The sequence below is a fragment of the Panthera pardus genome, unplaced genomic scaffold (genome assembly GCF_024362965.1).
Source record: "Panthera pardus isolate Hobbes unplaced genomic scaffold, ASM2436296v1 HiC_scaffold_24, whole genome shotgun sequence".
Lineage (NCBI taxonomy): Eukaryota > Metazoa > Chordata > Mammalia > Carnivora > Felidae > Panthera > Panthera pardus.
Window position 1 is genome coordinate 45,291,199 of NW_026526810.1, and position 17,710 is coordinate 45,308,908.

General features: G+C 36.1%; 1 protein-coding gene across 5 annotated transcripts in view; it reads left to right on the plus strand.

Moving 5' to 3' along the window:
- DMXL2 (Dmx like 2) overlaps positions 1 to 17,710 on the plus strand; it is a 151,387-nt gene that overhangs the window by 89,154 nt on the left and 44,523 nt on the right. For all 5 annotated transcript variants that reach the window (XM_053889065.1, XM_019442122.2, XM_053889066.1 and 2 more), the window contains 5 exons: positions 2,680 to 2,769; positions 4,891 to 5,008; positions 10,684 to 10,803; positions 13,620 to 13,847; positions 15,954 to 17,630. In XM_053889065.1, coding sequence (XP_053745040.1) covers positions 2,680 to 2,769; positions 4,891 to 5,008; positions 10,684 to 10,803; positions 13,620 to 13,847; positions 15,954 to 17,630 — 2,233 coding nt within the window. The remainder of the gene's footprint in view (positions 1 to 2,679; positions 2,770 to 4,890; positions 5,009 to 10,683; positions 10,804 to 13,619; positions 13,848 to 15,953; positions 17,631 to 17,710) is intronic.

Consider the following 17,710-nt stretch of genomic DNA (forward strand, 5'->3'; position numbering starts at 1 on the left):
TAAGTGTCATGCAGTGTCCATAATTTATAATATAAAATCAACATTGTTGATTGGATCTTCTAAAACTGACTCACAAATTTTGCTTAGTGCAGTCTTACTCATATTTGGAAATGTACTTGAGAACTTAAAGAAAATAATACTGGTCACAAAGTTGTCCTGCAAAAGAAGTTTCAGTAAGTTGAAGTTAATTAAAAATTATTGAAGATTGTCTCTTGGTCAAGAGACTATCAAATAAGTTGTCTGTTTTGAAAACAAGATAAGTGAAAAGTAGATTTAAAAAAAATTGATAAGTTTGCTGCCATTAAAGCCAGGAAAATAAAATAATATTCTTTTGGGATAAATAAATTTAAATTTAAAATAATGTGAATTTTAATGTACCTACTTTTCAGTAGTTTTCAACCACCTTAATGTTCTAGAAAAAAATTAACCATTTAAAAAATACATAAAAACATGTGTGTGAAGTTTTGCTTTTATCTCAGGCTCTAATATGGCTCATCAAGACACTTTTTTTTTTTAAGTAATCTCTACACCTAATGTGGGGTATGAACTCATGACCCCAAGATCAAGAGATGGTTACACGCTTTTCTGACTGAGCCAGTCAGACACCTCATGACACTATTGAATGCTGTATTTAAAATTCTGATATTTGATTCATTTTGAATTTTTTTGCATTGATTTTGATTTAAAAATCATTTAAGATATTATTTATCTTGATTATTGAGTTTTTGGCACCCCCTCTTAAATTTTGTATCCAGGGTGAGTATTTTCACTCACTTTATCCTAATTCTGGTCCTATCTTCTGTGTAAAATGGGTTCCTTTGTTGGAGGTGGGGTAGGATCCTGTAGTGTTAAATAAGGTATTTGTTAAGGCCATTAGTTATAGTGCCAGGAGAAGAGTTGTTTGCAGGCAAGGCAAATCCTTAGCTGGAATGGGTATCCCTACCAGGGGATTACAGCCTTGGCTGCATGTCAGAAGCACCTGAGGAGCTTATAAAATGCCTGATGCTCAGATTGTACCCTAGACCAATACATCAATCTCTGTGCGTGGGACCTAAGTATCAATGGTTGTTGAAGTTCCTCAGGTGATTCAGTGTGCAGCCAAGGCTGAGAACTGTTGGTTTACATCAGTATTTATTAAACTTCAGCATGTACACAAATCATCTAGAGATTGTACATGAGATTAAAATGCAGATATATTCACTTCAGAGCCTGAGAGTTGCATTTATAAAAAGCTTCTGGATGCTGCTATCGTTGCTGGTCCATTGACCACACTTGAGTAGCAAAGATTCATGGTGTATTAGAGATATTCCCGTGTTTTAACCTCACCACCTGTAGGCATCCAGATTTCAATGAACAAACCCAGCCGACTGTTAACACCACTTGCAGGTGTCTGAGCTAACACTTTTAAATACTGAATCTTGGGTGAAGGTACTTGTAACAATAAATTCAGCCCTACCCAACCACCACGTATCTTGTCCTCCTTGGTCTAATAACCCTAGAATCTGTTCCCATACATGGTTTCTGGAATCCTGCTGACAAGAAAGATCCTACAGCTCCAGAGTATGTGCTGTTTTCCCAAAGCCAATCTTGTATAAATGCCCCTCGGCTAAGCTGGGATCTAACCCCTCTTAGTGGCCTGGAGGTGGTAAGAAGTAATAGAGGTGATTGATACTAAGGAGATTGGGCAGTTCCTTGTGAGGTAACTGCTTCAGGTGAAGTTACTGAAAGGTTTTTATGCAAGAGAAGCCTGATTGGAAGAAGGGAAAAGGGAATGTTTTTTTTCAGCACAAGGGTTTTGGAGTTGGGGGTCCAAAGTTAGGCTTCCTGTGTTAGTTCGAACATCCTCATCTCAAGGCAGAGTCTCACTTCTCAGCCATTGCCCTTACCTTCTAACTGGCAGAATTGTACTTTTATTTTTTTAAGTTTTTAAAAATGTATTTATTTTGAGAGAACAAGCAGGGGAGGGGCAGAAAGGGGGGGGATGGAGGATCAGAAGCAGGTTCCGTGCTGATAGCAGAGAGCCTGTTGTGGGGCTTGAACTCACAAACTGAGATCATGATCTGAGCCAAAGTCGGACACTGAACCGACTGAGCCATTCAGGCGCTCCTAATTTTTAAAAATATTTATTTATTTATTTATTTCGAGAGAGAGACTGAGAGAGAGCAGGGGAGGAGCAGAGAGAGAGAAAGGGAGAGGGAGAGTATCCCATGCAGTCTCCATGCCTAGTGTGGGGCCAGACATGGGGCTTGATTCAATGACCCTGGGATCATGACCTGAGTCAAAATCGAGAGTCAGATGCTCAACCTACTGAGCCACCCAGGTGCCCCCAGACTTTAAATGGTATTGCAGATCTGCAAACCATACACATGGGCATTGGGCCAGACCCTCAGCCATGTCCGTCTTGAAGCTTTAAGATAGCAAAATGAGACATGTTGAAAGAACTAGATGCCTTGAAGTTAAGCACTATTTAGGTAAACACTATAGATTTTTCTAATTGGTTTGTTAATGTTAAACATGAGAATAAGATTGAATATAGAAGTTTGAAATATTTCTTTGAATGTATGAATTGCCATTGCCAGTAAGTGAATATTTAGAGGATCCCTCAATGTCTGAGATGCTATATCATGTTGACAGATTCATGCATTGTTGATCATTAACATTTTGTGTTTTTGTTTACAGAAACTTATTGGAGAAGTGTTTAATATTGTGAGCCAACAGTCTACTGCTCGACCTGGCTGTATTATTGAACTCGATGCAATAACCAACCAAGTAAAAACATGCTTGTGAATTGGGGATATTAATATACTTCATCCCAGAATGCTTTATTTGCATCTATTTCATTCTCAGAATAATTTTCTTGTTTAGTACTAAATGTAGCCAGCTTCTCTTGATTTCCATAATGAAAATCTAATGATTTAGGAATTACTCTCCAGTTGAATTGTACCTGTAGCCCTATTTCCTATTTAAAGGTCATTTGATTGAGTGAGGGAAACCATGAAGGAAAATACAGTACAGCTGCATAGGAGCTTGGTTAGTGGTTTTTTTTTATATTATTACTCATTTCAGCTCAGTTGATAGTTTCAGCTTTAGAGTGTTTGCCTTGTTAGGCTGAATGTTAGATATTTTGTATCCAGTAGAATGCAGATGAAAGTATACATGTACTTTCTAATCACAGTCTTTTGTGTAGTCACTGTTCTTCCCAGCTACTATCTAGGAAAGAGGGAGAACCCTTCTCCCTACAGCCACTTTGTAAATTCCTTTCTAGCCCTTAGGATATTTGTTTCTTCAGGATCATGTTGATGGACTAAGGGATAGAACTAATGTATTCATTCTAAATAGGAAAAAAAAAAAAGATTTTTTTGGTGAGGAAGTTAGCAATATTTTCAAACAAGGAAATGAGGAATGAGCTAATCATATTTAAAAATAAATATAGTTATGTTGTTATTTTTTCCATGATGCCTTGCGTATTCTGTTGGGGAAAATGTAATAATTTCCAGCAATGAAGAGAAACTATCATGTCAGCTCTTGGCAACAGAAATGTGGCTGCCAGACTCAAATTACTAATGCTTTCAAGGAGGTCCTTAACCTGTGATTTCCTTTTTCTCTCCTCCATAGAGGTATAGGAGAAGAGTGGATTGTCTTCATTCCCATAAAGGTCTTAATTTTTAAAGAACTGGGTGTTAAAGTCATCTCCCACTTTAGCTCCTTCTCTTCGGGGGCCACTCTCACTTAGCATTATGGTTTTTACTTCATACCTGTTCAAGATTTTTTCTCCTCTAGTTGTGGTTATCTTTAACACAATGGCTGGTAAACAGCAAGCACTGATAAATGGCTTAGGCTTATAAATTACAAAGTTTAAAACTCATTCTAGGTGTGGGCCCAACGTGCTGTATGATTTTTATATCCATGAAGACGTCACCCTTCCCTTTTCATTTATTTTTTTTTCCTTTGGGGCGGTTACCTTTTGTTTTTATTATAAATGTGAAGGAATTTTTGGTTTCTATCTGGAGAGAGATAAAAATACTATATAACTTTCCTAAAAATTCTGTGGGTCAGCCTAACCTTACAGTTCTTTTATTTCTGTGTACTTTGCAAAGAGGTTGATTTCCTTTATTCTGTAAGATTTAGCCCACAAGGAAGATTCATTCCTTCCTTGAAATCTGTGGGGTAGCCATCCAATTATCTTGACACACTTCCATAATAAGATTTTGTTTGTATTTAGTCTTTCCTTGAATTTCAGCTCACTTTTGTGATTATAAGGAGCCATTTGTGATTATTTTTATCTTTTTTTCTGTATTGTTCAAAACCACGTTTAGCATAGCAGTAGCAGCTCACAGTGCTGTGTCATCCCTCCTTTTAGAAATCCTAGTTACCTACATGTAGCTACATTAATCCAGAGATGTGTCACTCAGCTGCCTGTTATAGGGCCCCTCATAATTCCCTCTAGACAGACTGGGAATGCTTTGAGGATTTATTTGGGTTCTCAAGTGGAATTAGGAAAACCAAGTAAATCCTGTACCAGTTACCTTATTACATAGTCAGCATAGCCTTCTCCAGCCAGTCACGAAGACCTGATATTTTTGAGTTCCCAATTGTATAGATCACTTATGGTTGTGTGTGTGTGTGTATGTGTGTATTCAGAAGCAGATCTGTTCATTTCTTTTTATTATTATTCAATTCTGCTATGGGCTGTAGCATCTTTTAAAGCAATTTTCTCTGCCCAGGTGATTTAATGATTTTTTTCCTGTTGCTTTTTCCTTTCTAATTCATCAGTTAATAAAGAATAGAAATTGTTAGATTTATTTCTTATACATTAGTGTTCTTAGGAGATGAGGGGTGGAAGATAGGGAATTTCAATGATAAAACTTCATTTTTTTTTCATATTTGTAGTGTGGCTCAAATACACAGTTGCTTCATGTGTTTCAAGAAGACTTCATTATAGGATACAAACCACATAAGGAAGATATGGAGAAAAAGGAAACAGAAATATTTTTTCAGCCATCACAAGGTACTTTTAAAAAATAGTCTTGACTTTGATACCTTAATATTAAAAAAAATCTCCAAATTTATATTGAGGGTGGATCTTTATATCAAAAGTCATCACTCATAATTTTTAGTAAATAATACCATGTGATTCTGTAAAAATTGCTTGTTTGTGAAGAAGGCATGTGAGTGAAAATTACATTTTTTTTTTAAATTTTTTTTTTTAACGTTTATTTATTTTTGAGACCGAGACAGAGCATGAACGGGGGAGGGTCGGAGAGAGGGAGACACAGAATCTGAAACAGGCTCCAGGCTCTGAGCTGTCAGCACAGAGCCCGACGCGGGGCTTGAACCCACAGACCGTGAGATCATGACCTGAGCCAAAGTCAGATGCTTAAACCGACCGAGCCGCTCAGGCGCCCCGAAAATTACATTTTTAAAGATAGTTTCATTGATGACCTAGATTTTGCCAAGAAAATGTTAGTTATGAAACCTAGTTTAACTGTTTTAAAAAGTAATTTTAATTGTTCAATTCTACAAGTAAATTGTTTTGATTGGTAGTAAGTTCCCTGTGGTGTCTTAAGCAAACCATTTAATTTTAGTGTATTTTTTAAAAATTTTTTAATATTTATTTATTTTTGAGAGAGAGAAAGACACAGAGTATGAGCAGGGGAGGGGCAGAGAGAGAGGGAGACACAGAATCTGAAGCAGACTCCAGGCTCTCATCTGTCAGCATACAGGCCGATGCAGGGCTCAAACTCACAAATGGTGAGATCACGACCTGAGCCAAATTTGGACCCTTAACCGACTGAGCCACCCAGGAGCCCCTTAGTGTAAGTTTTTAAAAGTCCCCAATAAATTGCTAGAGACCATTGATGAATATAGAATGTAAGACATTGTTTTGTATGCTGTATCAGGAACCTCAGATACACTGGGAATTAAAGGTACCACCTCATAATTTCCCCCTCTGATGTGTTGTATTTGTTTTTGTGTTTCAGAAGAAAGTAGTTTTCCATAAGAGCTTTCAGGAATAGACCCCATATGATGTTTAGTTGAAACTTTATTATTTAGCTTAAAATGTTTCTTTTAAAAGTCAGAACTTTGTAATTATAAAACAGTCATGTTCTCTTTGAATGTAGAACGTATTTGAACATAGAACAAATAGAATGCTTTCTTTTTGAAAGGAGGAAAGACATATTCTACTTTAAGAATGCATTTTATATGATGAACATTCTTTTAGTTTACAAAAGGTTTCCAGATGTTTTATCTCATTTGGTTATAGATTGTAAGTATCTAAATGGACATATTTAATTTTCTTGGTATAGCTTGTATCACAGAAGTATATATAGATATTTCAGTATAGTATTTCTACCAAATTTATACAGTTAAGTGCCTTTTCTTTAGTGAAAAATAAGAAAGAATGAATTTTTATCTTCTTTGAGGCTTACCTTAAACATATCTTCCCTGCTTACTAGTAATTTTTTTCCTTTTATGTATTTTGCTTTTTATTTGAATACTTTTCTTCTTGATAAAGTTATTAGTTGTCACATTGTTTTATTTCACTCTCACTAGGGCGTAAAATTATTGCTTTATAGATTTAAAATGTGCTTTTCCATAGTATTTCACCTTTACAAAGATTTAAACTCTTTTATATGCTTTCCAACAGACCTAGGTACTGTTTATCATTCTACTTCTAACAAGAAATTCATGCCAGTCTACTAGAAAATGCTTATAGGAAGTATTTTATTATAATATTTTTAATTGAAAGACTTAAATTTAAAAATATTTTATTTCCCTCTTTTGACATTTCTTTATGTCATTGCAATATTATGCCAAAGGATTTCCCAATGCCTTTCTTGGTTTTCCTTTAGATGTTGTACAAAATTTCTTTGACATTCTTCTTGATTTTGAAGCTATTTTCTTAAAAGACTTAATAGGTAGACTTTCTTTTTTTCCTGCCCCTACCTTATTTTGTACTTTCTAAGTTTTAATTAAAAGTTAATTTCTTTTAATTAAGAAAAATGCCTATTACAGACAAAAGTAGAGTGCATAGTCTAAAGATTTTAAGATTTTGTTGCACTTGCTTTACCTATCCTATTTTCTTTTCCTTTTTTCCTGAATATTTTATTTTATTGTATTTTTATAAGTTTTATTTATTTGTTTTGAGAGAGAGCGAGAGAGCACACAAGGAGAGGAGGGGTAGGGAGAGATGGAGAGAGAGGATCCCTAGCAGGCTCCCTGCTGTCAGTGCAGAGCCCAACATGGGGCTTGAACTCAGAAACCGTGACATCATGACCTGAGCCGAAATCAAGAGTTGGATACTTGGACTGAGCCACCCAGGTGCCCCTTGAAACATTTTAAAACAAACCTAGTCATCATATTGTTTCACTCCTGTGTACTTCCATATGCATTTCTAAAAATGACCTTCTTACATGAGTGCTTTTATCACATTGATAAATAACAAAATTCCTCAGAATTGTGTAATACCTAGCCCATGTTAACTTGATTCAGTTGTCTCAAAAATGTCAAAATTTATTTTTTAATTTGTTTGGATCTGTATCCAAACAAAGTTCACACATTGTATTTCATTTTTGAGAGTATTTTAAACTAACGTGACCCCGCCCCCATTTATACTCTCATTATGCCACTTGATGTAGAGAAAGTTATTTTATAGCAATTTCTCTAAGTAGTTACTTGCGGTGTCATTCAAACTTTCTCCTGTAAAGTACAAATTACCTCTGTAGATTTGATTAGATCCAGGTTCAACTTCCTAGGTGAAGCTGTGTCCTTTATAGAAGGACATAAGAAAGAACATCACTTAGGAAGTCTCATTTTTAGTGATGCTAAGATGCAGAAGATTCATATAATAGGTGATTCCAGTGTAATATTTGCCAGCAATCTGCTATATCATGGTTTCTTTTTCTTTTTTTTTAATTTCTTTTTACATTTATTTATTTTTGAGAGACAAAGTGAGACAGAGCACAAGTGGGGGAGGGGTAGAGACAGAAGGAGACACAGAATCCTAAGCAGGCTCCAGGCTCTGAGCAAGCATTCAGCACAGAGCCTGACATGGGACTCGAACCCACGAACTGCGAGATCATGACCTGAGTCGAAGTCGGTCACCCAACCGACTGAGCCACCCAGGTGTCCCTCTTTTTCTTTTTAAAAAATGTTTATTTATTTATTTTGAGAGAGAGTGCCTGAACGAGCAGGGGAGGGGCAGGCAGCGAGAGAAGGAGAAGTCTCCCAAGCATGCACTGTGCTCTCAATGCAGAGCCCAGTGCAGGGCTCAATCCCATGAACTGTGAGATCATGTCCTGAGCCAAAAGCAAAAGTGGGACATTCAGACAACTGAGCCACCCAGACACCCTGTCTACTATATCATGGTTTCTTCCATTAATGTTTTTTAGTCCATTATTTCATTAAGGATTGAAAAGTTATGTTTTCCTAATCTTACCAGTTTTCATTTATTATCTGGAAAGTATTTGTAAAGAAAAGCTTTCCCTTATCAACTGAAGCTGTTTGGTTACTTTGAAATACAGAGTTATTTTTAGGAAATGTAGGGTAAGTATTTAGCTCCTTCCCTTTAATTGGCAATTTCAGAGGAAGGAGTTTGTGCCCAAGTTATCAGCAGGTATTACTGATGAATATGATGTTGTTTGGTTCAAGTTGGTCCAAGTTTGTCCTGAGTCCTTTTGACACAATCTCATTGTTCTTGCTAGTTTACTTTCTTTCAGGCACCATAAGTCATCCTAAGCTCAGGTTACAGATATCCTTTGAAAAAATGGAGTCATCCCTCCAAACTGTTCTTTTTAATGAGGTGTGGTATTTAGAGACCACAATTAGACCTCTAGCAGTGCTCATTGAGTTGTCATTGAATGTCATTGAGTTGTCATTATGGATTTTCTTTCCTTTTTATTTTATTTGAGAGAGAGAGAGAGAGAGAGAGAGAGAGAAAGGGAGAGAATCTTAGCCAGGCTGTGTGCTTAGTGTGAAGCCTGACACAGGGCTCTGTCCCACAACCCTGGGATCATGACCTGAGCTAAAATCAAGAGTCAGATGCTCAACTGACTGAGCCACCCAGGCGCCCTGGGTTTTCATTTTTAAAGACAGTTTTTGCTCAATATCACTCATAAGCAAGGAAATGCAAATCAAAACCATAATATCACCTCACACCTGTCAAAATGGTTAAAATCTAAAATACAAGAAATAACAAGTGTTGGCAAGGTTGTGGAGAAAAAGGAACCCTCATGCATTGTTAGTAGGAATGTAAACTGGCACAGCCACTGTGGAAAAGTATGAAAGTTCCTCAAAAAATTAAAAACAGAGCTAGCCTATGATGCAATAATCATACTACTGAGTATTTACAGAAAGAATATGAAAACACTGATTCAAAAGGATATATGCACCCCTATGTTTATCGCAACATTATTTATAATAGCCAAAATATGGAAGCAGCCCAGATGTCCATTGATAGATGAGTGGATAAAGAGGATGTGGTATGTGTATGTATGTATATACACACATACATACACACATACATACACACACACAATAGAATATTTTTCAATCATGAAAAAGAATGAAATCTTGCTATTTCCAGCAATATGGTTGGCACTAGGGAGTATGGTGCTAAGTGAAATAAGCCAGTGAGAGAAAGACAAATAACATGTGATTTCACTCATAACTGGAATTTAAGAAACAAACTAACAAAGGGAAAAAAAGAGACAAACCAAAAAACAAACTCTTATCTACAGAAAATAGATGGTTACTAGAGAGGAGGTAGGTGGGAGGATTGGTGAAATAGGTAAAAGGATTAAGAGAATGCTTATTTTGATGAGCATGGAGTATATATAGCGTTGTTGAATCAGTATATTGTATGCCTGAAACTAATGTAATATTAATATTATATGTTAACTACATTAGAAGAAAAAATATAAAAAGTTTTTGTTCTGTGTAGATCTCATTTTCGTATATGAAAAATAAAATTGTCAACAGGGAAAATTACTTCCACAATGCCTTATCATAAAAAAATGCATGAAATTTCTAAACAGTCTTTTCTATATCACCACTACTGCCCCTCCCCATGACTTTTAATTTTTTTAATGCTATTTTCATATAGGAAAATCAAGATAAATGTTACTTCAATTTTCCAAATAAGGAGTTAATGTCCCAGTTACTGTGAGGGGCATCGAGTGAAGCTGACTATGCTCTTGCATACTCTCTTCCCCTTTTGCTCTATGTCTTTCTTCTTTTCTCTCTCTCCTTCCCTCCCTCTCTCTGCCTCCCTCTCTCCCCCCGTTTCTCTTCCTTCCATTCCTTTTGTTTTTTCTTGCCCTTCCTTTCCTTTTTCTCTTACGTGCCCTTTCTTTCTCTTTTGGTATTTTTATAAACTCATGGTTTTCTCTATAGTCAATATGTTCTAATAAATTGCATTCACTTATTCTTTGATGCTCAAATTGTCCATCTTTGACCAATAGGTATACCTTCATATTTGCTTTTGTGTACTTTTGACATAGCCTCATTAGTCTTTGACAGCTACCTAACTTTTGACATAAAAATGAAATATAATTGCTCCTAAATATCCATTCTGCCATCTTCTTCCTAACTTGTATATATATCAAGAGATGTTTTTTAAAAGTATCTTTCTTTTAACCCAATAGAAAAACAACTTAAATAAACTTTTCCTTTGAACAATAGGGTATCGTCCACCACCGTTTTCAGAAAAGTTCTTTCTAGTAGTAATTGAAAAGGACAGCAATAATTACTCTATTCTCCATATGTGGCACCTTCATCTTAAATCTGTACAGGCATGTTTAGGTAAGTAATTGTATTATATTTGTATGCAGAGATGATATGAAGTGAATTCATTTTACTGAATGTTTTAGGTTGATTAATCCTTTAAAATGAAGATCCAATGAGCTATAAATTGAGTTGCTGGATTGAAGTATGGATATGCCAAGATTTTAATTACAAGATCATACATAATTGATGAAACAGGTTAATATAAAAACAAACCAGTCATGGGTGTGTTAGACATCTATTAAAAAAGTTTGATCAATTTGTTTTTTTCAGTTAATATTTATTGAATTGTTCTAGGTACTGTTCTAGATACTGTTTCTATAAATCTGTTTTTACCAAAGAATTAATATTGTGCTTTTCTGTGGATTAATACACACTGCACACACAGTATACATTAGCTTTAGCATCACTCTGAGAAGCAGATTTTCCGTTTATAAAAACATGATGGAACATCTGAAGCTCATAAGTAGAACTGTGTAGAATGTTAAGAAATCCAACAATACATTATTTTAGCCATGGTTTTGCTGTACACATTCATGTTAATTTCATAGCATATTAGAAAATCTGTAGTATGAAGCAAAGAAATTGATCATGGATCTTTCTTTTACAACAAACTTTTACTTTTTGAGAGATCATTGTTAAAATGAACTGCACAGATAGCCATACCAAACTGTAGCTGCTTTAAACTGGTTAACTCAGAATACTTAAGAGTTTTCAAAAGACTTTATTTTTTCTGGTGGTTATATTATTCAGCTGATTTTATACACATTAAACATTTAAAACACAAGTCAACTAATATATATTTTTTCATTCCCTTTGTAATTCACATTATCATATAACTGTAAATAGCTGTTCTAACTGGGCCATGAACTAGTGTTAGAAAAGCCAAATGATTTGATAGAAACTTTACTTGTGCCCAGTTGAGCCTAATCATTTTGAGGCAGCAGGAATCCAAAAGTTCTTTCAAAAGAAAGTTCTGAAGTTAATTCTTGGTGTTACATATTGTTTCGCAAAAATGGAAGAATAGAGTGATCTTAAACCAACTTGTCAGGAAGAGAATTTTTAACACAATGGAGTTGGACACAGAACCAGGAATAGTTCTGAAGAGATTAATAGAGGTAGTAACCGATCCTTGTGGTAGGACGGGAAGAATGTGATACCTTCTGTCCCCACTGCTTATGAGGGAAGTGTTCCCACTGCTATTCCCCTAAAGCCAGGGCTAGTATAGAGTTGCTTGCTTACTCTGTTTCTAATAGTAGTAGAAGGTCACAAATAAGAAGATTACAGTAGAGGCAAACAAATAATATGCTCCCTTCAACTATGACAGGAAGCATCTTCTATCTTTTGGTTCTAACGTTCACAAGAGATTTAATATAGTATATATTGTCATTCACGGCTTATACTTGAATATATCAGTGTGTTGAAAATCCTGGCAGAGAATGAAATTATGGGCTTTAAATTTAGATGGGGAAGGAACAGGTTGACTACCTTTCAAGTGCCAGGCACTGAGATAGATAAATACTTTATATGTGTGAGATAGATATTATCTCCAGTGTACTAATGGAATAATATTAAGTAACTTGACCAAGTCCCATGTCTAGTTTATCATAGGACCAAGTTTCAAAATCAGGTTTTCTGGCTCTACAGCCTTTGTTTTTTTTCTTGCTCTTATTTTCTTTCTTAGCATGAGATATACATTAGAAAATTGCCTGGTTTACAGGAAGAGGAATAATATAGTTCAACCTTATTTTGCAGATGAGAAAATAACCAGAGATGGTCAGGTGCCTTGTGTGAGGAAACATATCTAGTTAGTGGTAGAGCTAGGAGTAGTGCTTTTTTTCTGCTGAATACTGATGCAAGTTTGTAGTCTCATTCTCTTTTATGGACAATGTTTTTATATTTCTCATCTAGTGGTCTGCCATTCTAAAGTAGATGGATACATTTGCCATCCACCAGAAGCAAAAGGGGATTACTTACCATCTCTTATTAATCTACAATTAATATACAAAGCAAGCATCATCCTTGCCCTTGATAAAGTCATAGTCTAATTGGAGTAGACAGGCACACAAATAAATAAATGCAATTCAGAGTGTCCCTCCCATGTATCAGAAGCACAGATAACTGAATCGGCTTAGAGATTTATATTCCATTCTAATGTAAAAGCTGGAAACTCTTGGGAAGAAGATCAAGGTCAATATATCTTACAAAGCTAGTCAACTAATAATGTCTTAAAATTGCTTAGAACTTTATTTTTTGTGTTTGTTTCTGAAATCATCTTGTTGCAACACTTGGTAGTCAAGAGGCTGGTGTTTTAGTGTCTTCTTTGCTCCTAGCTAATTATATGGCTTTAGGAAAGTCATTATGCTCTCCAAACCTAAGTTCTTTCATCTACTATGTGAGGTAATACCTTGTTATTTCTCAAAGTTTGATTCATGATGCTATGTTTCAGAAACACCTGGGATGCTTATTAATACAGATTTTTGTGGTCTACCCCAAAACAACTGAATCATTCTTTGTGTGGTGAGGCCCAGGAATCTGCAAGTTAATAAGTTCCACCTCAAGCTTTTGATATTTTTTAAAGGTTGAAAACATTGGACTAGATAACTTGAGGTTTTTTTCTAGCTTTTACATGTGATTAAGTCTGTCTGTGTGATGGAGTTGGTGATAGTAAAATAGTTAAAAATCTGTCAGGGTAACTGAGCAAAAGTCTAAAAATTGGCCTTGTCTCCAAAGCACTTTAAAAAAAAACCATGTTTCTTAAATGATAACAACGTATTATTCTAGCTAATGTATATAGTGATGATAGTAATATATTTCATAATTTATTTTCAAAGCTAAAGCTTCAGAAGGTATTTCATCAGAGAGTCTACTTTCAGTCCCTGGACAGAAGAATGTAGACTCTTCTCCAGAAACATCTCCTAGTGTGAGCCCCATGCCACATTCTGCATCAATTGCCAATCTTCAAACTGCTAGTAAACTTATTCTGAGTTCTAGACTGGTATATAGCCAACCTCTTGATCTCCCAGAAGGGGTTGAAGTAATAAGAGCAACACCTTCAGCAGGTAAGGTAACTTTAAGACTGGGTATTCACAGCTCAGAGTGGTCTTCAGTCGTGAAATGCACAAACCCTTCTGAAATATGTGCTATGGTGACAATTGTAATTTTCTGGTAATGACAAATATGTTTAGAAATATGTCTTTATTAGAAAGTTTTCTGTGATGAAGATAATCGGCCTGACAGAAAATGATGTAAATATTTTAATGTGAAGTTTCTTGCCTGCACTATGATTTCCTATAAATAGGAATGGTATGATAGTACAATTGTAAAGAACATATGTATTCATTTGCAGATAATCAAAACTTTTTTTTTAATTAAGCCTTTTCATTCATGTTGTGCTAATCATGTGTTACTTTTATTAAGTAAGTTTGAAGAGGAATTGGCATATACTTTGGGGAAAAAATGTAGGATATGAGATTATAGTTTGGCTAGCCTAGAATGATACTGAATTTAACAAGGTGGATAACACAATTTGGAGGGCAGGTATATTTAAAATGATCTGTCACTTGTAGAACCATAATTGAAGAGTTCCTAGAATAGTATTTTTTGGGAACTAAAATTGGAGGGTCAAGCCTATTCCAGTTACTGGTGAATGATTTTGAATATGAGGGTTCTTTTATTCATAAGATAGGTTTGAATTCAGAGTTAGAAAGATGACATTAATGGTTTACTCTGGGCTTTTGTGGCTGGTGCAGATATGGGCCAGTTTTTGAATTTTTCACAGTATTTGGAAAGTTTGGGATGTACTCAGAATAAGTTTATTGGAATTGATAAAAATAAATTCTGTTTTGTAGGGGCTTTATAAAATGCTTTTAAATGTGTTAATTGGCAGTAACACTCCAAGGGAAGTAGTAACATGACTCCTACTGTTTAGATGGAACAGGCTCAGATGTTTAAGTGGCTTTCTCACTGTGCAAAGGTATTGATAGACCAGAACTTGAATCCAGGTCTTCTGAACCCAGTCCTTATCACTGTTACTCCTTAGGTTATAGTTGACAGTGGATGTGTGGTGTTAGCCTTCAGCAGTCAGGAATAAATATGAGGATTCTGGTTCACTGTTAAGAGAATATGAATTAACCCTGGTAAAAATGGTGAGATCTAGCAGTCTGTTTAGCTGTCTGAAAACATTTTGGTGGTAGGGGTAGATTGAGGGTCTGGATTATTCGAGGGCAGATTAGGGACATTTGAATGGGAAATTGTAATGACTACTTAAGAATCCACGTGGAGAAAGACAGATACCATATGTTTTCACTCTTATGTGGATCCTCGGAAACTTAACAGAAGACCATGGGGGAGGGGAAGGAAAAAAAAGCTAGAGAGAGAGGGAGCCAAACCATAAGAGACTCTTAAAAACTGAGAACAAACTGAAGGTTGATGGTGGGGGGAAGGGAAGAGAGGGTGAGTGATGGGTATTGAGGAGGGCACCTGTTGGGATGAGCACTGGGTGTTGTATGGAAACCAATTTGACAATAAATTTCATATTTAAAAAAAAATCTATGATGAAAGGGGAAGCTGGGTGGCTCAGTTGGTTAAGCTTCTGACTTCAGCTCAGATCATGATCTCATGGTTCGTGAGTTCAAGCCCTGCGTCGGGCTCTGTGATCACAGCTTAGAGCCTGGAGCCTGCTTTGGATTCTGTCTGTCTGTCTCTCTCTCGCTCTCTGCCCCTCCCCTGCTCTCTCTCTCTCTCTCGAGAATAAAATAAACATTAAAAAAAATTGAAAAAAAAAATCTATGATGAAAATGATTAAAAATGGAGACTGAATTCCAGTGAAGGCATATATAAATTATAGCAGATAACAGATTTAGTGATTAAGGATTGACTTGTTTTATTGTTTGAATTTTATTTTAATGGAATATTCACCTCATTTAAACATAATTACCTAAAAACTAATTGATGATTATTGCATATTTTTGTTTCACCACTGGACTCTAAGCTTCATATAGATACTTTAGCCAGTGGACATTTAGTGTAAATTCCTAGTTAAGGGGAGTTTGCAGAATTATGAAGAAGCTTATAGTGGCTTTGGATTTATCACATTCTAGAACTTGATTATTAGCATTTTAGTTTATGGTTCTATTGTCATGACTATCTGATTTTTCTTTTTTAAGGCCATCTGAGTTCTTCTTCAATTTATCCAGTATGCCTCGCACCTTATTTAGTGGTTACAACTTGTTCTGACAATAAAGTACGCTTCTGGAAGTGTAGTATGGAAACCAGCCTGCAATGTAAAATTGATGAGAAGGAAGCTTACCATTGGAGGAGATGGCCCTTGATGAATGATGAAGGAGAAGATAATAGCAGTACAGTGAGCATTGTGGGAAGACCAGTTGCTGTTAGCTGTTCATACACAGGTCGCCTTGCTGTGGCTTACAAACAGCCTATCCACCACAATGGTTTTGTTTCTAAAGAATTTTCCATGCATGTTTGCATCTTTGAATGTGAATCTACAGGAGGATCAGAATGGGTTTTAGAACAAACAATTCATCTTGATGATTTGGTCAAGGTTGGGAGTGTACTTGATTCAAGGGTCAGTGTTGACAGTAACCTATTTGTGTACAGCAAATCAGATGCACTTTTGAGCAAGGATAGATACCTTGTTCCGAATATCAAACATTTAGTACATTTGGATTGGGTATCAAAAGAAGATGGCTCCCACATTCTCACAGTGGGTGTTGGCGCTAGTATCTTCATGTATGGGCGGCTTTCAGGAATTGTGACTGAGCAGACCAATAGTAAGGATGGAGTAGCTGTCATTACTTTACCACTAGGTGGTAGTATCAAGCAAGGAGTTAGGTCAAGGTGGGTTCTTCTTAGATCTATAGACTTAGTGTCTTCTGTGGATGGTACACCTTCACTGCCTGTTTCTCTCTCCTGGGTGAGAGATGGGATATTGGTGGTAGGAATGGATTGTGAAATGCACGTATATGCACAGTGGAAGCATGCTGTCAAATTTGGAGACATTGAAGCTGATAGTCCCTATGCAGAAGAGACAGTAATACAAGATCATTCTGCCTTTAAATCTAATATGTTGTCAAGAAAAAGCATCGTTGAAGGAACAGCTGTTGCTGATGATGTTTTTTGTTCACCAACTGTAGTTCAAGATGGTGGCTTATTTGAGGCTGCACATGTACTTTCACCTACTCTCCCACAGTATCATCCAACTCAGCTGTTAGAATTGATGGATTTAGGGAAAGTTAGAAGGGCTAAAGCTATTCTCTCTCATTTAGTAAAATGTATTGCAGGTGAAGTTGCAATAGTTAGAGATGCTGATGCTGGAGAAGGAACTAAGCGACATCTTTCCCGAACCATTAGCGTTAGTGGCAGTACAGCAAAGGATACAGTCACCATAGGAAAGGATGGTACTCGAGATTATACTGAGATAGATTCTATTCCTCCACTACCATTATATGCACTGCTTGCTGCAGATCAAGATACAACCTACAGAATTTCAGAAGAAAGTACAAAAATACCACAGGGCTATGAAGATCCTACCAAAAGCGAACCAGAAGATCAGTATTCAGAGCTGTTCCAAATCCAGGATATAACAACAGATGATATAGATTTAGAGCCAGAAAAGAGAGAAAACAAATCAAAAGTAATAAATCTTTCTCAGTATGGACCTGCTTACTTTGGCCAAGAACATGCTAGGGTACTTTCAAGTCACCTTATGCACTCAAGTCTACCAGGCCTTACCCGTTTGGAGCAGATGTTCCTTGTAGCTTTGGCTGATACAGTGGCTACCACCAGTACCGAGCTTGATGAAAACAGAGATAAGAGTTATTCAGGTAAAAATTCCCACTAAAATTTATTAAGTTATGAATAGAACCATTTATATAATTTATATAGTGACTCACGTATTAAATTG